General features: G+C 71.4%; 1 protein-coding gene across 5 annotated transcripts in view; it reads left to right on the top strand.

Annotated features, from left to right (window-relative positions):
- Positions 1-2,395: 2,395 nt before the first annotated feature.
- Positions 2,396-22,122, top strand: part of FBRSL1 (fibrosin like 1) — a 51,239-nt gene continuing 31,512 nt past the window's right edge. For 2 of the 5 annotated variants that reach the window (XM_058281178.2, XM_058281177.2), the window contains exons 1-3: positions 2,396-3,118; positions 13,765-13,965; positions 21,718-21,822. In XM_058281178.2, coding sequence (XP_058137161.1) covers positions 2,816-3,118; positions 13,765-13,965; positions 21,718-21,822 — 609 coding nt within the window. In that variant the 5' untranslated portion in view covers positions 2,396-2,815. The remainder of the gene's footprint in view (positions 3,119-13,764; positions 13,966-21,717; positions 21,823-22,122) is intronic. The other 3 variants (XM_058281176.2, XM_058281180.2, XM_058281179.2) reach the window with 2 other exon arrangements.

Below are 22,122 nucleotides of genomic sequence, written 5' to 3'. Positions count from 1 at the left end.
AAACCCCGGGCCCCCTGACCCGTGTGGTGAGCTGGGCCACGCGCAGTGCTGACGTGCGCAAGGAGTGCCGTGCCACGCAGGGGTGTCCCTGCATAGGGGAGCCCCAGGTGCAAGGAGTGCGCCCCATAAGGAGAGCCACCCAGTGCGAAAGAAAGTGCAGCCTGCCCAGAAATAGTGCCGCATACATGGAGAGCTGCTGCAGCAAGATGACACAACAAAAAGAAACACAGATTCCCGTGCCGCTGACAACAGAAGCAGACAAAGAAGATGCAGCAAATAGACACAGAGAAGAGACAACTGGGGTGGAGGGGGAGAGGGAAGAAAAATAAATAAATATTTTTGTAAAAAAGAAAAAAGGAAGGCGGGAGGCACAAAAGAGAGTTTTTGGGACAAAACCCGGGATGAGAGGAGGGAGGGTATTTCCTGCAGGTGATGGGAGGGCTGGCGAGGACAGAGGCCTGGTGGACCAGGCCCGGCGGCTCAGGGGGGCTCCTCCACCCCATACCAGGAAGCTTTCCAGAGCCCCTTCCCAACTGTGCCGGGGACAGTCCCAGACTGCACGCCTCCCTGCCCTGCATGCGCTGGGGTCCTCGGCCCCCCCCAGGAGCAGAATGCAGGACAGAGAGCAGCTGCGCCGTGCGGGGCGGGCAGTGGGCCCCGGGCGTCCCAGGAGTTGGGGAGATGGCGGTGCCCAGGCCAGCGCTTCTCCAGTCAGGCTCCGAGGCCCAGCGCTCGCCCAGCCGCCCCCCAGGGCCTGTCTGCAGGGCTCCCTCCCTCACTGTCCCCCTCCCAGCAGGCGTCTTCTCCTGCCCCAGGGCCTTTGCAGCTGGGCCGCTGCGGCAGCCGGGCTCTCCTCTGGCAGCCGGGCTCTCCTCTGCGTGACAGTGCCTCTCCATCTTTAGGTCTCAGGTCCCTCCTCCGACAGGCCTTCAGGGACCCCTGCGCGCCCACTGCCTGGGGCACCCCCCACTGGTTTCTGTCCTCACTAGTATTTTACCACCCGCGTGTCCGTGGCCCCGCCCGCATTTGGAAGGCCCGCGCGTTTCCTCACCAACAGTCCTGGAAGCTGACCGTTCCACCGGAGGCTCTGCGGCCGCGGCCCGGCCTCCCCTCCCACGCCGCTTCCCAGCCCTGCCCGCGCGGGGGCCGCCCGCACGCGCCCAGGGGCCCGGCCGGCGAGTGCCCGCGCCTGAGCGGCTGCGGCTGGGGAGGAGGATGCCCGCCCCGGGCGCTCCAGCCTCTGCGCTCAGCCGCCCCTTGCCGCGCGTTTCCTCCCGCCGCGGCCCCCGAGCGCGCTCGGCTCCGCGGGCTTCGGTCTGGGGAGCGCTGCCCGGCTGGACAGCCGGGGGCCTGGGCCAGGGGCGGGGTCCGGCTCGCTGCCGGGGCCTGGGCCAGGGGCGGGGTCCGGCTCGCTGCCGGGGCCTGGCCGGCGCCTCCCAGCCCGGCGCACGCGGGCCGCAGGGGACCGGGGTCGGAGGGGCGTGGGTGGGGGGCCGGAACGGGGGCGGGGGGGCGGAGGGGGGGCGCCGGGGACCCCGCCCGGCGTGCGGCCTGCCCACGCCCCTTGCCCTGGCCAGGAAGGCCCCCGCCCCCCACAGCGCGGGACGCAGCGACCCCTTCCCCACGCGCACGAGGGCGGCACGCGGGCGGAGGACCTGCCCCAAGGCCTCGACCGCTGCAGCAGGAGCGCAGAGGGGCGGCCCTAGCCGCGGCCCGGCGGCCGGGGGACGGCGACCCCCCTCGCGGCTCTGTCGCTGGCAGAGCCCCCGCCTCCGCTTTCTCCCCTTCAGAGCCTCTTCCCGCGAGGCCCGCTTAGGTGCGCGGAGCCCGTCCTCCCCGGAGGCGCGCTGGCGGGGGCGGCCGAGCGGGGTCGCGGGTCCCCGAGGGTCGCACCCGGCGCGAGGCGGGGCGGGGCTGGCCGTCGGGGGCGGGGCCCTGGGCGGGCCCGGCTGCCGGGGGCGTGGCCGGGCGGGGCGGGGCCCGGGCGCAGGGCTGGCCGTCGGGGGCGGGGCCCGGGCGGAGCTGGCGTCAGGGGCGGAGCTGACGTCAGGGGCGGGGCTGGCCGTCGGGGGCGGGGCCCGGGCGCAGGGCTGGCCGTCAGGGGCGGGGCCCGGGCGCAGGGCTGGCCGTCGGGGGCGGAGCTGGCCGTCGGGGGCGGGGCCCGGGCGGAGCTGGCGTCGGGGGCGGAGCTGGCGTCAGGGGCGGAGCTGGCCGTCGGGGGCGGGGCTGGTCGTCGGGGGCGGGGCAGGGGCGGGGCTGGCCCTTGGGGCGGGGTTTGCCCTTGGGGCGGGGCTGGTCGTCGGGGGCGGGGCCGGCGCCGGGGGCGGTGCTCTGCGCCGTCGCCTCCGAAGCGGCTCACTTCCTGCGGCCCACGGCCGAGCGGAAGTACGTCAGTTGTTATCTGCTCCCGGGGCCGCCGCCGCCGCACGAGTGCGCGGGCCCCACGACCCCGCCCGCAGCGCCAGCCTCCCCGGGCCCCGCCGGCCGACCCGCCCGCCGCGCATGGGGCGGGCCCCGGGGCGGGCGGCCGAGGGCCGCTGAGCGCCGGCCGCGCGCCGCCGATGCGCCCGTCAGCCCGCGCCGGGGCGCACAGGCCGAGCCGGGCCCGGGGCCGCCCGCAGGCGCCCGGCGCGTGAGCCCGCCGCGCCCCGCCCTGCCCCGCCCCGCCCGGGCATGCCCGGCCCGGCCCCGCGCGCCCGCCGCCCGCCGCCCAGGGCCCGAGCCCGCGCCCGCGCGGAGCCCGGCGGCGCCGCGTAGCCGAGGAGCCCGCGGAGCCCGCGCCAAGGTCACCGGGGCCCGCCGTGCGCCCGCGGCCATGGAGGCCAAGACCCGCCAGAGCCGGCGCTCGCGCGCGCAGCGGGACCGCGTGAGACGCCGGGAAGCGGTCGCCGCGGCGCGCGACGCCCGCAACCACAGCCCGTCGTCGGGCGACGAGCCCGAGCCGAGCCCCGGCAAGGAGAACACGAGCCACAACTGCGCGCCCGCCCGAGGCGCCGCCGCCCCGGCTCCCCGCGCCGCGCGCCCCCCGCGCCGCCGCCGCCGCGAGTCCAGCTCTCAGGAGGAGGAGGTCATCGACGGCTTCGCCATCGCCAGCTTTAGCACCTTGGAGGCCCTGGAGGTAGGCGCGGGGGCTCTCCGCGGGTCCCAGGCCCCGAGGAGGGGTCGCCCGGAGAAGCGACCGCCGGAGTTGGGGTGCGAAGCAGGCCTGCCCTGCCTCTGCGGGAGGGGACCCCCGAGGGTCCCCGCGGTTCCTCGGCCCCCTGGCCCAGCGTTCGCCTTGCGTGGAGGTGGGCTTAGCGCAGTGTGTGTCTTGAGCTCTGGGAAAATTTTTTCAGTCACACAGGGTAGCGGGCCGCCTGGCCTCGCAGTCGACATTTTTTTGGTTGTGTTTCTGTTGCCAAAATACTGTTTTATTTTATCTCGCGATGTGTTAGCATCGCGGCAGTGCTGGATTTTGTGTGGAGCCATGATAAAAAAGATACTTGCGTAATCTTAGCTGCTCCCCGGTTCCTAAGGGTTTAACACAGAGAGGGACAAGAGCGGATCTAAGGCTGCCGTCGTTGACCATTGTCTGCTGCGTGTCTGATGGGTTCATGTAGGAGGTTCTTAGTCTGCCCAAGTTGTCACAAACTGCATCCGATGAACACATCCTGCTTTTCTCGCCTGAGTCCAGGTGAGTGGAGGAGGAAGTGAAATACTGCCAGAAAGGGGCTGGTCGAGTGGCTGCATTGGTCGGGTTGGCCGGGCTGCTGCCTCGCCAAGAGCAGGAGGGACTGCCAGCCACCCTGCCACCCCCAGAGCTGAAGGCCTCCAGCCAGGGGCTGTGCCCCCACCTAGTACTTGGTTCTGGGGGAGTCTGGCCTGGATTCCCCAGCCACAGAGGCTGTCCTTGAAGTGGGGCTCCCCGAGTTCACATCTGCACTCTGGAAGCTTCAGAGAGCTGGGGCAGGAGGGTGGCAGCGAGACGGAGGGTTGCCCCGAGACAGGTGTGCCCCTTTTTATCCTGGGCAGATGGGCTGCAGCACGGCTGAGGTGTGCCTGCTGTGGCACAGGGGTCCCAGCTGAGATGCTCTGGGGCTCTGTACTGGGCATGGACAGGCGCAGAGCTGCTTTATGTCCCATGGTTACCAGGGTGGGTTTGTGGGTCACCTGTTGCTGGCCAGGTCATCACGCACGAGCTCTAGGCGTGTGGCTGCACCACCTGCCCCACGGCTCCCCCTTCCCGGTGGGGGCATGCTGGGGCCTCTAAGGCCAGCTGCCTGTCTGCACTCCTGCCACCGCCCGCCTTGCCCAGACGTCAGCCCCCTGCTGGCTCTCACTCTGTGGGGCGGGTGCACCTGCCAGTCACTCTTCGGGCTCTCACTAGGTCCGATCAGCACATGCCTCTTCCTCTGAGAAGTCCTCCTGTTTTGCTCCCTACTTTCCTTGCTGTCAGTCCTTGTCCTTGGAAGCCGTCCCGTGTGCTGCTTTTCCTTCTCTTTTGGTGCCTCCCTCCCAAGAACGTGAGTGGGAAGAGAGCAGCCACGGGCGTGTCTTGTGTACTCCCCAAGGGACCCGGGACAGAGCTGGAATGAATGGGCAAGGCAGAGGCGAGGCCACGTGCCGCAGTTGGAGCTGGGCCGCTGGGGTGTGCGTCCCCTCCAGAGGAGTCACCCCTGGCCTGAGCTGGAGGTTCTGAGTCGTGGGGTCTCGGCCGGTACCTCTCAAAGAAGGCGCAGGCTTGGGCCTGGTGCTCTTCCGGGCCAAGCCGGGCCGAGTCCCAGGGAGTTCGGGCCTCAGTGCTGCTGCCGAGGCCGCTGGGGGCGCCGGCTGGCATTGACTTCCCAGCAGGCGCTGCCCTGCGGGGGAGGCTGCCCCGTGGCCCTGGACCGCAGCCTCAGCACCGGCGTGGAAGCGGCTTCCGTCCAGCTGCCCGGCTCCCGGCGTGCTGGGCCAGGCCTCTCGGCTGTCGCTCAGCACGTGTCCACCGAGCGCCGGCCGGGTCCTGGAGAACATGCGGCAGAAGCCCCTGTCGCCCCGGAGACCACAGTTGGTGTTGGCGAAGCCGCCTGGCCCCGCAGCCTCTGCCCCGCACAGTCAGCCTGCAGGCCCCCACTTGGCCTTGCCCGGGTGCCCACTTGCGTGGCTGCAGGGTCGGGGGACGGGGCTGGATGTCCCTGCCCAGGCTCTGGCGTCGGATCCCACCCCACCCTGCAGCTCTGCCTGTGCTGCCAGGCCCTGAGGCTAACCCAGCCCCGGGCTCTGTGCTTCTGGAAGATTCTTCCGAAAGCTGCTCCCGGGTGGGCCCGCACAGTGTCCTGGCTGGACCTTTTTCCTCGTCTGGCTTTGGAGGTGGGCATTCCTGGGCAGGCTTGCCTCCTCCAGAGTCGGTCCTTCTAATTCTTTTCCTGACATACCACCTGGGATGAGATAGGTGTGTTGAGCAAAGTTTTGTTCTTTTGTTCGTTTTTTTTTGGTGCAAAGCGGGTGGGACTCAGCTGGAGGGGTGGGGTCTCCTTTGCAGAACCAGAGCACAGCCCCCCAGCTTTTGTTGGTTTACTCTTCTAAGCGGCACACCCTCGTTGGCTCAAAAATCTAGCTCCCTGGTTGGCTCAAAAATCTAGCTCCGGGAAGGGTGATGTGCTGAGAACAGCATCCCAGCACGCCTTCCCTCCACGCCCCAATGGTGCACTTGTTGAGCTGCTGCCTCCTGCCTCAGGCACACCGGGGGGCGGCGGCTCTGTGTCTAGTCCACACCCATCCGTTGACACCCACGAACCCCCACCCGGAGCCCGATGCACTTGGGTCCACAGACAGCCCATGGCCACCGGCGTGCTGTGGCTGGCTAAGTTGGGCGGGTTTGAGCAGGAAGTGCCTGTGCCTCCCAGCAGCTGCCCGGCCCCCTTGGGCTGGGGTCTGAGCTGCAGGCTGCCAGCTGTGGGGAGCTGACCATGGGGGGAGCCAGCCACGGGGGTGCTGACCACAGGAGCGCTGGCTGGGGGGTGTGGCCACGGGAGGGTGGGGCGCCATGGGCCCAAGACTCCACCCAGTCCGGGAGCCACTCGGCTGGTCTCCGGCGCCGGCCGTGGGAAGTGCTGGGCTGCTTGGCCACGTGGCCCTGCCAGGGGTTGTTGAGAGCGAGGCCTCTCCGCGGCTCTGCGGCCCCCTGGCGGCGGCAGCTTCGCGAGTCGGGGGTGGGTGGGGACGAGCGCCCTGGAGCCCCGTGTGCACCCGCTCCTTTGTCATTTGGGGCAAGGCGCTCGGGGCACAGGAGGTGTGGGGCAACTCTGGGGCTGGGCAGCCAGGCGGGGGCTTGCCAAAGGCCTGGGCCTCCCCCGGAGACCCCCTGCGCAGGGCTGTGCCCAGTGGCAGGACCGTGCCCAGTGGCAGGACCGCCCTGGCTCCTGCTCCTCGCGCCAGAGCTTTTGTCGTTGGGTCGCAAGACGGCACCGCCGTACCTGGGCTTGCCCTCAGCCACTCTGGACGCTCGCTGCTGAGCTTTGCCCTGTCTGAGGGGCTTCCAGGGTCCTGGGCTGTGGCGTTGTACAGGCGGCGGCGGCGAGGATGCTTTCTCCCAACCGGCAGTGCCCCCCGCCTCCCGGTGGTCTGACCCGCTCCGCAGACTGGCTGTGGCCGCCCTGGGGACAGCACCCGTATCCGCTACGCGGCTCCAAGTCAGGGCTGGAGCCCTCTCTGCCGACCGCGCGGCGCCCACAGGCTGGGCTGTGCCTGCCCCCAACTCCGCACGGCGGGTGCGCAGGGCCGGAGGGGAGGGCCCGCGGGCCGGGCCGGTGGCTGGTGCTCCATGGTGCCAGGCCGTGGCTGCGGGCCCGCCGGCAGGTGGTCCTCTGGCTCTGGAGAGCATGGCAGCCAAGCGGCAGACGTGGAGATGGACAGACTGCTGGGCGTGGCCTTAGCGTGTCCCCCGCCACAGCCTCCCTGGGGAGGGCCCACCCCTGCCCAGCACCGTGTGGCTTGGTCTCAGCAGCACTGACAGGCTCGCTGTGGCCGGCCGGCCCACCGCTCAGGGAGCAGGCACGCGGGGGACAGCGGGCAGAGCGGGCCTGCAGGGTGGCCCCATCCCCGCCCCCCACGCGGGCGTCCTCCATTCCTCCACCCGCTCTCCTGAGCCGGGCTCTGCGCGCTGGGCATGCCCAGGCATGGCTTGGAGCAGCCCCGTGGGCCTCTGCAGCCCAGGACCCCTGCCCGCCCGGAGCACATGGGAGCGGGTCCCCACAGGTAGCCGCCGGGCGCTTGGCCTGGCCCTCCGAGGGCGTGTGCCCGCGCTGTGCAGAGGCTCATGTTGTCGCCGGGGTTCCCTCGGGGCCACGTCTCGGTGCTGAGGGCACCTTCCCTGGGGCTCACCGGGGGCCTGCGCCTTGGCCCCCTGCCTCGAGGGTCCCCCAGAACGTCTCCCACTGGCGCCTGCTCCCCTGGGGCACCGGCACCCGCGCCCCTCAGTGTGCGTGCGCCATGACGGCTTGTTTCAGAGCTGACACCAGACTCCTGGGGGCACCGCAGCCTCCCCACCTGGGGGGGGTGTTCATGCCAGGGCCTCTGGCAGCCTGTGCTCCTGTGCCCTCCAGGCCCAGGGCCGTAGGGAGCTGTTGTGGGGGGGCAGGCTGGAGAGGGGCGTCCCAGGGCTGTGGGGCGGGGCCGTGGGAGTGAGCAGTGTGGCTCTGCAGCACCGCAGCGCCCAGGCGCGTGTGCGCACACGTGTAAGCTCCATGCCTGGGGGTCTCCTCGCCCGTCTGCCGCCCGGCTCTGCCAGGGCTCCGGGATGCCCCGCTGTGGCCCGCAGTCCTCGGGGCTCCCAGCCTGCACGCTGCGCTTCTGCCTGCTCCAGCCGCCCTCTCAAGCAGCGGGCCCACCTGTGGCCTCTGCCCGTGCCGTGTTCCTCGTGCCCTTGCCCGTCCAGGGTCTCCATGTCCATCGACGGGTTGCCCACCCTCGTCACCATGTCCCCAGGGCACTGCCTGTTGGACGCACCGGTCTCCCCTGCGCGCCTCTTCCCGAGGGTGGAAGCGCGGTTTCCTCCCGCTGCCCCCGGGAACGTCGCGGAGCAGCCTGCCCTTGGCTTTCATCCAGGGCTTTCTGCGTCCTCTTGTGCTCCTGAGATGAGGTGCGCTGGGAGACCCGCTGCAGGGTTCTCCAAACGCTCAGCCTGGCGTTGGTCGGTGTCACAAAGACGTCTTTCCCCTGGACGTTGAGTCCTTGTGTGTTCTCGTCCTGGGATGGCTCCGGGCTTACCCTGCGGCTCTGCGCTGTGCTGGCCGGTGCTGCCCAAGCCTAGTGGAACAGCGCTGCATGGCCGCCTGGGCTGTTCTGGCCACCTTCTGGTCGGGAGCCTCTGTACCCCGCAGCTGTCGAGACGGCAGAGAGCTGCCCCTTTCCCTGAAGCTGGGAAGAGCGCTGGTGCCGCACGCTCCGGCTGTCCCGCAGACGCCATTGGCGACCAGGATCCCTGGGGGGCAGGAGGCCACTAGCCATTGTGCAATCAGCCAGCTGGTGGGCGAATGGCCCCCGGGGTGTCCAGAGGGCACCTGAGGGGCGAGCTAGGGCCTGGCCCACCTGAGAGAAGGCCCAGGGCTCCATGCTGGTCCGCTCAGGCCGCACTGTCCAGGCAGCGCCCCCTGGCCACATGCCTTGGTTGCCACATGCGCCGTCCCCCCACCTCCCCAGGCATGGGGCCCAGGGCCAGGGGCTCTGCAGGCCAGGGCAGTGCCTGCCGCCCTCCACCCATTGGGTCATGCAGCCCCAGAGGCTGACGTGAGGGCAGGAGCGGGCGCCCAGGCTCGGGCTTGCGGCAGGAGTGGGCGCCCCACGTGCCGAGGGCCTGGGCTGCTGCAGGGCGGCCCCTCGGGGTTCTCCGTGGGCAGACGGCTGCGCCCGGCCGTCCTGGCGAGCAGCCTCGCTGCTGGCCCTCCCAGCTCCTCTGGCCGGCTTGCTTGCTGCCCACCAAGTGGGACATAGGCGTGGGGCAGGTGTTGGCAGAGACCACACCCCACAGCAGGGAGGGTGGAGGCCAGAGGCTGCGCGCAGGCGTCCTGGCGGGTGGGCTATGGGCTTCTTGAAGAGCGGCTCGCGGAGCCCCCCAAGCACCCCGTGTTGTAGGTGAAGCCTGCACAACGGCCAGTGGCCGAGCGGGACAGAGACCCTGCCCTGGTCCCAGCAGGGCCCCGCCCCTGCACCCTCCGCGCAGCCGGGTGTCCGGGCCGCTGCCTGCCCCGGCCCTCTCCCGCAGCCTCCTCTGGTGCCGCACTCCAAGTCTGCGCACCTCCCAACCCTGAGCGGCTGCGGCCAGCCCTGCCCTAACACGCCGCCCGCTCATCGCCAGCTGGGCGTTCGCCTCCAGAACGGGCCACGCACTCGGCCTCAGGCTGCTCCTTGTGGCCCCAAGGCCCACCCGGGGACAGCTGGCAGGGCGGGAGCCGGGCAGGCCTGTCTAGGTGGCAGAGCTCCCTCCCTGAACCCGCCTGGGGCCATGTGCCCACCCTCCCGGGACCACCAGGTAGGGCAGCAGGGAGGAGCCAGGGGTGGGCGCGTGGGGCGGGCAGGGCCATGCTCCCTCCTCGTCTCCGCAGGCTCCTGCCCTCTCATCTCGCTCGTCGTCCTGTCCATCCTGACGGAAGGGTCTGAGCAGGGCTGCCAGCCCCTGGCCCCCGGCCTCCCCCACATGGCTCCAGAGCCCTGTGTGCTGGGCCTCGGCCTCCTCATCTGTGCGGGGTGGCGCCAGCCCCCACGGGCACACGCTGCCCCTCGCCCAGCGTCCTTGCCCGTGTGGTGAAGGGGGAAGGGCCCCTGCAGGGGGCACAGGTGCTGGAGCAGCGAGTGGCGGTGTCCTTGGCCTGTGCCCAGCCCAGCCCCGCTCCCCCACGCGACCTTTTGCCGGCCTGGGGGCAGGCGAGCAGCGCTGGCATCTGGGCAGTGCAGGACGCCGGGCCTTGGTGGGGTGGCCAAAGCAGGACGCTGCCACGGGGTCCGCCAGCGCAGGGGCCTCCCGGGAGGCTGGTGCTGGACATGCCCCTGCGGGGTGCCCCACCCCGCCCCACGGTCGCCCTGCGTCCTGCTGCCGCGCTGGCGTTAGTGCTGGCTCCCTCGGGCTCGGTCACCTCAGCCCGGGTGGGTGCTTGGGAGCAGAAGCTGGTTTGCGGGAGTCAAGCGCCAGGCAGCCGAGGGGCTGGCCGTGGGGCTGTGGGGCGCCGCCCTGGCGCGCCTGCGTGCTCAGCGCGCACAGTCTCCACATGGCCCCAGAGGCGTCGGTGGCGACTCTTGCTGGAAGGAGGCCGGTTTGGAGAGTGACACAAAAGCCGAGCCGGAGAGCTTCCTGGGAAGCCCCTGGAATCCCACCTGCTGCCTCGTGGTGCCTCGGCGCTTCCGGAGCAACGCGGCGCGGGCCTGTGACTCCGCACGACTGGCTCCGAGCCGCGGGTGGGCGGCAGCTTTGCACTCCGGGCGGTGGTGCTCTCGGGCCTGACCATGCGTTGGCGGCAGCGGGTGCCCAGGCAGGTGCGCGCCGGGGGGCCAGCGGCAGGGGGCTCGCAGGCCTTCACGGCCTCCCTGCCTCCACAGCCCAGCGCCCCTGCGCCCGGCCACGCCGTGGAGTGGGAGCTGCGTCCACTCCCTGTCCAGGTGGCTCTCCTTTGCCTGGACAGTGCCTGGCCTGTAGCGGGTGCCAGCAACCCGACAAGCGAGCATTGTGGGAGCGAGCAGGCGCACAAGGGAGTTAATGAGGGGGGAGCATAGGGGAGGAGGGGGAGGGAGTGCGCGAGCGAGGGGGCGGGGAGGGAGCCTGCGCGGCGACCTGCCGTTGCCCTCCAGGTGGCAGCTCCGCCGCTCGGCAGGCGTGTGCAGACAGGGCGCTGCCCTGAGAACAGGAGGCGGCCCGAGGGCAGCAGGGAGCGGGGGTCTCGAGGGGCCTGGCCCAGGCGCGGGGCACCGGTGTCGTCTGCGAGGCTGTAGGGTGACAGGCGCAGGCGAGCACAATGCGCCGCGGCCGTGGCTGGAGCTTGTGGAACCGCGGAGGAGCGGAGCCGAGGTGGCTCAGGTGATTAAGCACCTCCTCCCGCATGGGAGGGCCTGGGTTCGGTTCCTGGCACCTTTTAAAGAGGGGACGAGCAGGTAGCAAGTGCGAACAGCGGGGGAGAGGAGTGAATAAAACAGTTAAACCTAGAACCACGGAAGCGCGTCGAGCCCACACAGGGTGCCCAGCCGGGGCCTCTCTGTGAGCTGCAGAGGGCCGGGCGGGGGCGGCAGGCCTGCCCGAGGGAGGAGACGGCTGCCTGCTTGGCCCCCGCGGCTGGCACAGTGTGGCGCCTTGGGAGTCCTGGGGCACTGGGGGCCGTGGAGGGAGCCTCGTGGGGACTCACACAGCACACGCGGCAGGGGTGCGTCACGGGCCACAAGGCCAGCCTGCTTCCCTGCAACGCAGCCCAGGTGCCCGCGCGGCCAGCACGCCCCGGCGCTCCCCCCCATGCCCTCCCCGTCCCCTCCCCTCTCCCACTCATGCCTCCACTGCACCCGTCCTCGTCCCCACAGGGCGGCGTGGGTGCTGGCGTGGGCGGGCCTCCTGCCATCCTCCCGCACGTCACATCCAAGTGCCTGGGAAGGGGCAGGAAGCAGGATGGGCAGCGGTGCAGGGGCAGCCGGGCTGGTGTACACGCGGCTGTGGGGGTACGGTGTCGGGGTGCCAGGGAGGCCTCGGCCTGTGCCCAAGCAGGGGCCTGACCAGGGGGGAGGTAGGGGTGCCAAGTCTGGAGGAGCGTTGTGGCCGAGGGAACAGCGGCGCTAAGGCTTTGCGGGGACGTGGGCAGCGGTCAGCACGGAGGCCCAGCAGTCCTGGCTACCCAGGGGCCCTGCGGGGGCGAGGAGGCGGGTGGGTGGCGAGGCCGGGCAGGCGGAGTCTCGGCGGGACCCCAGCCGCGCCTGGGGAAGGGGCAGTCAGAGGTCCTCGGGCCAGGAGCGGGGTCAGCTGTGGGACGTTCTTCTCCTCAACCCTGGGGTAGGCAGCAGGGGGCTGGAGAGAGTGTCCCAGGGGCCCGGTCTGCCGTGGACCTGCCCCAAGTCGGACCTGGGGCATGAGGCTCCCAGCAAGCCTCTAAGGAGCAGACGGGCGCTGGGACGGGCCGCGGAAACCAGGAGGCCTGGCGGCCCGCGTCCACAGACGGCTCTTGGCAGGCTCGCAGGGCACGTAGCAGCCGTCGGCTGGAGGGCGCACCTGGGCCGCCCGAGGCCCTTCTGGAACGCAGGGCCTGGAGAGGGCCTGGAAGGCTCTCCGCAAGGGCTCTGGGGCCTGGGCGGGCTGAGGGCGGCCCCTCCAGGACCCCTGCCTGAGGGCATCGCCCTCACAGAGCCGGGGGTCGCGCTGCGTGGTCCTGCAGCCCACGCTGAGCCACTGCCCTTCAGAGGTGCTGCTTCACAGAAGGGTGCTGGCCCCCCGCGGCGCTGCCTTGTGGCACGAGGGTGGGCTGGGAGGCAAACATCGAAACAGCTGCTGGGTGGCTGCGTACCGTTAGTGCACTGCCTGGGGCCCACGGGGCCTGTGGCCTTGGACGTGTGCTCATGCAGGAGGAGCCCACGGGAAGCCTGGGAGCACTGGCGCGGTGCTCCAGGTGGTGGTCGGTGCTTGTGGGCGGCCCATGGGTGACGTCGAGGGGTGGGGGTGGGCGCGGTGGAGGACACGGGTGCCAGGGCTGTGCCACGCGCCCTGCACATCAGGCGTGCCTGGCCCCTCCACCACGGTGGCTGACAGGCCGCGCTCCTCCCGTGGCCGTGCTGGCTCCTTGCCGTGGTTGAGGGATGACGAGGGCTCGCGGCCCATCCCCGTGTGCTCGGCTGCCCTGCCTCGGCGCCCTGCGCTCGGGGCCGTCCCGGGTGGGCTGTTGGCAGGGAGGCGGCGTCACTGGGGCCGGCCGTGTCTGCGGGTGCCACCCTGGGAGAGGTGGCGTGTCCCCTGAGGCCCCGCACAGCCGCCCCCAGGCCCTGCCTGCTCCCGCAGCACCACTCCCCTGGTCCTCGCCGCCCGGCCTGCTCTGCGGCCTACGCAATGTGCTCGCGCCGCCTCGGGGCCGGTGGCTCCCTCGTGCCCGAGCTGAGCAGCGAGAAGGGGAGAAGGGGCCCTGGGCCTCCCAGGTCAGCCGTCCTGGGTCTCGACAGTGAGTGCCCCGTCAGGCGGCGTGCACAAATCCTGCCTGCAAGCAGCCCATGCCTGCGGCGTGGCGTGGGACACCCCGGCCCACTGCCTGTGGAGGGGCCGCACAGGCACACGGGACTCGGCGCCTCGGTGTGCCCTGGAGCGCCGGGGCACACAGGCCTCTTGCTGACCCTGGGAAGGGCAGGTCCTCCTCGCCCGTCCTGGCCAGGGCACGGGGCAGGGCCCTGGGAGCCCTCAGCCCTTCCACCGCCCGAGCGCACGGTGGGTGCCAGGGAGAGGCCCGGGCCCGGCTGCGAGGGGCCAAGGGAGGTGCTTGCCTGCTCATACCTCCCCACGCCAGGCTCCTGGGCAGCGGGCAGCCGGGCCCCTGGGCACCCACAGACCTAGCTGGGCCTGCCTCCACCAGGCGGGCTCCCCATCTAGGCCGCCGGCCTCTGCGCCCAGGACCCACAGCGGGCGCCCCCAGGCCGTCAGCAGGAGCGCTGTGCCAGGTACAGGCGCAGCCGCCCTGGAAACTCCATGGCAGCCCCTCCGCCTCCACTCCGTCACCCTCCTCTCGGGGCTGTTCCCTGGGAAGCCCCAGCCCCCACGCGCCCGCGGCCTGCTGACCGGCCCTTCTCTCGCCCCTGCAGAAGGACCTGGCCCTGAAGCCGCATGAGCGGAAGGAGAAGTGGGAGCGGCGTCTCGCCAAGAAGCCCAGGGGCCCCGAGAGCAGCCCGTCCGTGCAGCCGAGCGAGAACGGGCAGCCCCTGCCGGCGGGCGGCACCGAGCAGGACGTGGAGCCCGCCTGCGACCCGGGGGAGAAGAAGGCCCCGCTGCAGCCCGCCAAGCAGGTGAGCACGGGCCCCGGCCGCCCCCATGCCCCCACGCCCCCGCAGCGCCGGCCCCCGGAATCTCCCATCAGCCCCGGCTGCCCCGGCCTTTGGATGCCTCCCGTCAGCCTCAGCTGCCCGGGCCGGGGTGAGCTGCGAGGCGGTGGGCAGCAGCCTGCCCAGGGCCACCAGCTGGGCAGAGCCCGGGACCAGCCTGCATGTCCCAGGGCGTCACTGGGTGGGCACGGCGCGGTGGCAGCGTAGGTGCTAGGCCGGCCCCGTCGCCCCATTGCGTCCATCAGGCTCCGCCGAGTTCAGGGTGCCAACGAGTCCGTACAGGGTGCGCACGCCAGGCTCGCTGTCGGGGCCCCCCTGCCGCGGTGCCACTGGCGCCCAGGCGCGGGGCGGGGGCTGGGCCCGGGGGTTTGGGGCTGGCGCGCCTTGTGCTGGGGCATCAGGCCTGAGGAGCGGCCCGGGAGCGGGGACTCCACTTGCCAGCCGATGGGGGTGTTGGCGCGGGGGCCTGGCGCAGGTGGGAGCAGGCGGGAGCAGCGGGAATGGCAAGGGGTCCCAGGGGCTCGAGGCCGCAGCTGCTTGGCCCTCGGAGCTCGGGCCGCGCCTTCTCGTGGTTTCGCGTTGTCGCCAGGCTCTGCGCGCTGTGGCTCCGTTGGGTCGCGCTTTTGGTGCGGGGCAGCATGCCTGGGCGGGGCGGGCACCCCTGCCGGGGTGGACACGTGCTCTCTCTTCCATGCAGGTGTGCTCCCCAGAAGGGGGGCCGCGCCCCGCCCAGCCCTGGGACCAGGACAGCCCGGCCCCGCGCCCACCGCCGCTCCAGCCCGGCCAGCCCCAGGGGCCGCTCCCCACCCCGTGTCAGCGCTGCCAGCCCCGTCGGGCACCCCCGGACCCCGGGCAGCCCTGCCAGCCCCAGCGGCCACTCCCGGGTCAGCGCAGCTGGCCCCAGCGGTCACTCCTGGGCCTGAGACAGCCCTGCCGGCCCCGGCGCTCCATTCCGGGCCCAGGTCAGCCCTGCCGGCCCCAGCGGCTCCTTCCAGCCCCAGGTCAGATCTGCCGGCCCCAGCGGTCAGTCCTGGCCCAGCCCTGCCGGCCCCACTGGGCGCTCCCAGGCCCCCGGCAGCGCTGGCGGCGCCTGCGCTCAGTCCTGGCGCCTTGGCACCGCTGCCGGCCGCTGCGTGCCCTGCTGGCCCCTTGTGCGCTCTGCCAGCCGCTGCGCTCCCTGCTGGCCCTGTGGCACCACTGCTGGCCCGTGCACTCGGTGGAGGCCCCGTGTCTCCACTGCCAGCCCGGCCGGGCCCCTTCAGAACAGCGCTGCCGGCCCCCACGGGCGCTGCTGGCCCATTGCCCGCACTGCCAGCCCCCGCGGGCGCTCCTCGCCTCGTGTCTGTGCTGCCAGCCGCCCGTCTCCCTCGCTGGGCAGTGCTGCTGTTCCCAGCGGGCCCTCCTTGCCCCGTGTCCACACTGCCATCCCCGGAGATCCCTCCTTGGCCAGGGCCAGCCCGGCCGGCCCCGGCGCAACTTGCTGGGACTTGGGCAGCCCCCGCGGGTGGTGAAGGGCCCACAGCCGCCCAAGCGGCCACTCCTGGGCCCGCAGCCCGGCCAGCGCAAGCGGCCGCTCCTGGTGCCAGGCCAGCCGTACCGGCCCCTACGCTCGCTCCTGGGCCCGCGCCAGCCCTGCAAGCCCCGGCCGCTGCTCCCCTTCCCTGACCGGCCCTCGCTCCTGGGGCACCCTGGCCCGCCCCGGCGCCGCCCGCTCCTGGGATTCCCGTACCAGCCGCGGCGGTCACTCTTGGACTTGGCGCAGGTGCGTCCACCCCAGGCCTCCCTCCCGGCCCCGGGACAGCCCTGCCGGCCCCAGAGGCCACGCCGGACTCGACCTTCCACCCCGGGTGTGGACCGCCAAGCCCCGTCCGTGAGCCCTGGGGCCTGACGCCGAGACACCTCCACGCGCGCCGAGTGCACCCGGGCCCCAGGCCGGGACGCTGCGCTGGACCACCGAGGCCTTCTGCACGCGGGGCCCGGCATCAGCCCTGCAAGCTGAGCCGGCTGGAGGGCGGAAGCCTGCCTGTGCCCAGAGGGGCAGCCCGGGATCCGCGGCGCTCCCCGCGTCGGCCACGCCGGACGCGCACCCCAGGGAGAAGGCAGGCCCCCGAGGCTTGGCTCTGGCGCGCCTCACTTTGCCTGTGCCTCTAGGTCGCCGGCACCGCCTGGCGCCCCGACCCCGCGCTCACCCACCCCAGTGTGCCGGCGCGTCTGGCTGGGAGGGGGTGCTTTCTGCCACACCCCACCGGCGTGACCCCGCACCCCTGCCCTCCAAGGCCAGGCCGCCTGGCGCCCATGCCGCCCCTGCTCGTCACCCGGGACCCGGTGCTGCCTCTGGCAGGTGCCATCCGGCTGTCCAGCACCCACAGTGGGTGCCGGTGCGAGGTCCCAAAACACGGCTTCTTCCAGGCCGTGCACCAGCCCCAGCGGCCAGTGGCTGGGGGGCCCTCCCCGGCCCCCAGAGACCCCCACGGGTTTCCGCTGGGTTGGGTAGTGCTTCTGTAAGGGGCGGCCGCCTTAGGCCCGGGCCCCTCCGCAGGCAGCTGGACCTGCTCTTGGGCGCCGGCCGCCCCAGACCCGACCCCACCCACCCAGCACCCCAGACCCGCCCAGCGCAGCCCTGAGGCCCGTCCCCGCCACAGCCCCACCTCGGCCGGCAGTGGTCAGCTGCTACAGGCCGGGCACACTAGCCCACCGGGGTGGTCGTGGGGCGGGGCTCAGTTGCCGGGTGCTCCCCCAGGGTTGCTCTCCGCAAGGTGCGGGATTTATTTTTCTGATTAAAGGAAATAAAAAGTTCCATGCCGTTCCTTTTTGTAATCGCGCCGGCGTCTGCGGCCTGAGCAGAGGTGCATCGCACGTGCCCTGGTCCATCCTGGCAGGCAGCTCTGGCCACGCCTGGATTTGTCTCTTGGTTCATTAAGTTCTTGTGGGAGCAAGGGGGGGAGGCCGAGGAGAGATGGTCCTCGCCGCCCTGCGTCCCCGCAGTAGGGCGTGGCCGGTGGGGGCTCGGGGTGCTGCAGCAGGCCTCTCCCCGCCCTCGTGCAGCAGCAGTGGGGGGCAGCGGCTTGAGGTGTCTGAGCTGCTCGGGACCCACCGGGCCCCGTGGGAACGGACAGGCGCCACGGCAGTCCAGGACGCGCCAACTGCTGTCGTCTGTCCCTGGAGCCTCGGGGGGCCAAGGGAGGGGGAGCACCGGTCGGGGGCGCCCAAAGGGGCGTGGGGAGCCGTGAGCCGCCCTGGGTGGGCGAGAGGGCCCGGGCGCCCCTCGGGCTGTGAGGCTGGCCTGCGGGCTCCACCAGGGTGGGGGCTGGGCTGCGGTCTCCATTTGCCAACCACCTGGGGCCCAGGACCCCCATACGACACAAGGGCCCCGAGGAGCGCGCCCCAGCCCTGGGCAAAGTGGGTCACGGGCCACCTGAGCCCGGGCTGGCAGACCTCAGCCCATGGCCTCCTGTGGGCAGTCCTGGGGTACGGGGTGGGCGTGCAGCACGGCAGGTGCCGGGGTGTAGGCTGCTGCCGCGTGGGAACGCGGCCGCGCACCCGGGTCTTGGGGAAGAGGAGCCCAGTGGGCTTGCTGCCGGGTCGGGGTCCTGACATGGGCGGCCGCCGTCTGTGAGGCTCTGGTTGCAGGTGGCGGCGGGCGGCAGGTCCAGCCGTGCAGCCGAGGCGGGCAGCGGCCGGCTGACCCTTGTCGGCCGGCTCCAGGCGGGCCTGCCATGGGGGTGGTCTGGGCAGCCCTGCCAAGGCTAGGGTGGGGGTGTCTGCAGGGCCCTGGGGACTGGGGGCCTCCAGCCAGCCCTGCAGCCGCCCTCCTGTCCAGATGCGACTGGCCGCACAGCGAGGGTCCTGGCCACATGTGGCTGGCTCCTCCCCCGAGCCAGGGCCGTGCGCGGCGCAGGCCCTGTTCCCCTTGTCTGCTGTCAGCGCCGCGGGAGGTGCTGGGCTGTGCAGGTGGCGGGGAGGGCATGGTGCCTGTGGGAGGGGCCAGGAGGGGGCGGCCTTGGCCAGTCCCCCAGCTGGAGCGGCCCTTCAGAGTCGGCCACATCAGGCCGGGGGGGGCTGGGCCTTCCCTGGCACTGCAGTACGTGCACGTGTGTGCACGTGTACTTTGTGTGTGTGCACGTGCTTGTGTGCACACTTGTGTACTGTGTATTCATACCTATGTGCGTGTGTACCGTAAGTGCGGGTATGTACGTGCACTGTGTGGCATGTGTGTGCACATGTGGGTGGGCGTGCATGCACAATGTGCATGTGCATGTTTGTATATGTGGTTGTGTGTTGGGTACTCATATACATGTATAGTATGTACATGCATGCAGATGCTTATATGTACTGTACACATGTGCACTGTGCGTTCATGATTCGTGCATGTGCTTGTGCACATATACGTGTGTTGTGTATTTATACAGGTGTGTGTACAATGCGTGCATGTACTGTGCTTTTGTTTTGTGCATGTGTGCGCTTTTGCACTGTGCACGTGCGTGCGTGTATGTATACATGCTTGTGTGCACACGTATAAGCTGTGTGCATACACCGTGTGCGTGCTGTGCATGTGCACGTGCGTGTATGGGTGTGCGTGCACCGTGTGCGCTTGCACCTGTCCTGAGCTCTCTGGCCGTGGTCTGGCCTTCCCTGTGCTTCGCTGGGCAGGGGTCCTGGAGGGCGCTGGGCAGCGCATGCATGCCAGAGGCACCCGAGCTCCTGTGCTGGTGATGAGAACCTGGGGTGTGGGGCCGGGGGCCGCAGGGCAGGCTTGGAGGGAGTGGGGGGCCGTGCTGGGTGGGGGGCTGGAGCTGGGCGCCGGGGAGAGACTGGTGGTCCGAGGGCTGGGTGGTGCCTGCGAGGGGGGTGGCTCAGCAGTCCAGGCACTTGGCCCCTCGCCCGTGCCTCCGCAGTGGCCACAAGTGGCAGGACACGTCCAGCGACTTAATAGCCGTGGGGAGTTCACAGGGCGCATGACTTTGTAGGCGGCTGTGGGCCATTTTCCCAGACCCCGGGCATTTGGCCAGAAGCTGTCGGCAGGGCGGGGGCCGGCAGGACCTAGAGCAGGCTCCTCGGTCTGGACCTGCACACCAGCGCCGCGGGCTGGGTGGACACTGGTGCTGCCTCTGCAGGCCCGAGACGCTGCTGCCCACAGGCGCCTGGGGCTACGGCTCTCAGAGCCGTGCGGTCCGGTAGGACCAGTAGACACGTGGGCCGCTGGGTTCTAGCAGTGGCCATGAAACAGCGGGAAGAGCGGGGAGAAGTCGCTCGTCAGGTCTGTGTGACCCCGTGCCCCCAGAACGCTTCAGCTTGAGTCAACGTAGGAGCCCCTGAGGTACTGGGAACTCCCTGGACACGTCTTGAACACTGGGTGCCTCGCACTGCAGCTTGTTGCCAGAGCGCCGCGCGCTTCTCTCGCTCCCAGACCCGTGGGGCGGGGGCGCCGTGCGGTGGAAACAGCCCTTGGGGGCATCCCGAGCCGCGGGTCCCACTTCGTACTTGTCCTCCACCCTTGGTTTCTCATCCCCCGGCTCACCCTCTCGCGTGCCTCCCGCCCCCGCCTCGCGACATGGCCACTCGGCTACCCCGGGCCTCTCGCCCACGTGAGCAGAGCAGAGCATGCCCGCTTCCGCGCTGTCGCCGTCTCACTGATGACCCGGCATCCCCAGGCAACTGCTCCAGAAACAGAGCTGCCTCCCGCCCTCCCGCCCCGCACCTGCGCACGTGCCGGCCCTCCGCTCGCCCCCCACCCCCTCTCGTGTCCTCCCTGGCACCTGCGCACGTGCCAGCCCTTCCCTCCCTCCCTCCCACACCTGCGCATGTGCTGGCTCTTGCCTGCCCCACAGTCCGCCTCTGGCTGGGTTTCAGAGGGAAGTCAGAACCTTCCGGGGCCATCAAGTCCAGCCCCAGGATGGGTCGGCCGCAGCTGAGGCAGCACCTAGGCGCCTGGAGTCAGCAGCGGGGCCAGGCTGGGAAACCTGGAGGACTGAGGGTGGAGGAAGCCGGCCGCCGAGGAGGCCGCGCTCCTGCTGGGAGTCTCCTGCTGGGAGTCGGCTGCAGCTGGCGGGAGGGGCGGGGCCGGCGGGAGGGGCGGGCACGAAGGCAGCGAGCCCGCCTTGGGGCAAGGGCGCCAAGGCCCGGAGCAGCGCCGTCCCAGGCCGCGAGCAGGCACGTGGCCCCCCGTGGTGCCCGGGTGCCCGCGGGCTCCCGTCTCCCCTGCCCCTGAGCACCACTGTCAGCCCCGCCCCGTGCCAGAAGCCCTGCTGGCCCCCCTGGCCTGGGGCTTCAGGACCCCCGGTCGAGGCTCGCAAGCCTGGTGGGGGCAGCTCTCCCAGCTCCTGCCGCAGCCGTGGCCGCCATGCCCCGAACCACAGCAGACGCCGACGGCTGGCTGCGCGCGTGGTGCCCAGGAAGCCGTCGTGGAGCTGGGGCCGCAGGGCCTTCGCCTCGCCCAGGCGGCGTGAACGTGGTGCCACCGGGTACTGCCTTCCCGGACCCGAGGCTGCATCGGCGCCACTGGGGCGGTCGGTGGACGGAGAAGCCGTGGCGCTGCCAGGCCCGGGCCCCTGTGCCATGCCAGGGGCCCCACTCGGGGCCCTTGATGCTTGGCAGGGGCTGGACCCTCAACCGCCCCCCCCCCGTCCTGCAGGGCAGCGAGGCCGGGACAGGGGGCTCGGGCCGCCTCCAGATCGGCTCTCGACAGGGGCGCCGTCGGCATCGAGGCCTCAGAGTGGCTCAGCACGGGGCTCTGCACACGGCTTGGGGCGCGCCCACGCCTGCGCATCGGGGATAGCCAGCCTTGGACTGCGTTGCCGGGTCTCCCATGAGGGACCCCAGGCAAGCCTGGAGCTCCAGGGACGTCCAGTCGGGGCTGTCCCGGTTGAAGGGTGCCGACCACGAGCCCCTGCGCGGCCGGGTGGTCTCCAAGGGGCTGGCTGCGCCTGGTCTCGTCAGCTGACGGCCCAGCCTCGGAGCTCGTGGGCTGGAGGCTGCGTCCCCATGACTTGGCGCCCCGGCACGAGCTCTGTTACTCTTGGCGGGAAGTCGTGCGCACAGGTGCCGAGCCCGACTCGGCTGCATTGCTCTTGAGCTCGGTTCCTTGGGTGGCCACTTCCCCTCGGCCCTCAGGTTCCTCATGTGTGAAATGGGCACAAAGACAGACCTGCTCGGGCCTCTTGCGGCCGAGTGGGCTCCAGAGTGTTGGGCCTTGAGGATGGTGCCTGGGGGGGGTGTGAGGGGAGGAGGGGGAGAGCAGGGGTGGGGAGAGGAGTGGGGAGAGTGGGAGGGGAGGAGGAAGAGAAGGAGAGAAAGAGGGAGGGAGAGGGAGAGCGGGAAGGGGAGGGAGGAGGAGGGAGAGCAGAGGGGAGGGGTTGGGCTAGGGTCGGCTCCGCCCGGCAGGTGACAGATCCAAGGGGCAGTGGGTTGGGGAGCGCGCGGGGTCGCGCAGTCCTGGGTCGGGCAGAGCGCGGGCGCTGGAAGCGCAGCAGGGCAGGCTGCCCCTGGCCGCTGGGAGGCCAGCGTGGAGGTGAGTGCTTGTGCCTGCGGCTGCACGCAGAGCGCTTGGTGCCACTTCACTCCGGCGTCTTCCCCATTGGGGACACAGAGGAACATCATCTGGGGGCCAGCGTGCGGGCGGGAGGCAGGTCTCCCAGCAGCCCCTCCCTGCCTGCCTGTCGTGTGGTGGGGCGGCGGGGGCTCTGGGGCTTGTGTCTAAGACACGCTTCCGGTCCCCAGGTGACGCTCGCCGTGTCCAGAGGGCCCGACCGCGTCAGCGAGGACGACAGCACCCGCGAAGCCGCCGACTCCCGGCGGAGCAGCTCCCGGGACCGGCTGAGCGACGTGAGTACGCAGCGCGCCAGACCCCGAGCCGTGGAGCCCGCGCTACGCCCACCGCCCTGCCCCCGGCCTCGGCTTGTGCCAGCACCTCGCGGCAAGGCAGGGCTGGCGGGAGCCTCTCAGGGATGCCGCGTGCCTATGGCAGCCGAGCCGGGCGCCTGCGCACAGCCTGCAACTCCCGGCATGGCTCCTGCGGCCGGAGGGCGTCCCCGCACGGTGCCGCTGCCCCAGGCCTTCGCCAGGCTGGTCCCAAGGCGCCTGCGGGGCCCCGAGGCCACGGCCGGGCAGGGCTGGGCCTCCAAA

Source organism: Dasypus novemcinctus, chromosome 19 (genome assembly GCF_030445035.2).
Source record: "Dasypus novemcinctus isolate mDasNov1 chromosome 19, mDasNov1.1.hap2, whole genome shotgun sequence".
Classification (NCBI taxonomy): domain Eukaryota; kingdom Metazoa; phylum Chordata; class Mammalia; order Cingulata; family Dasypodidae; genus Dasypus; species Dasypus novemcinctus.
This window is presented reverse-complemented; position numbering and strand designations above follow the sequence as displayed.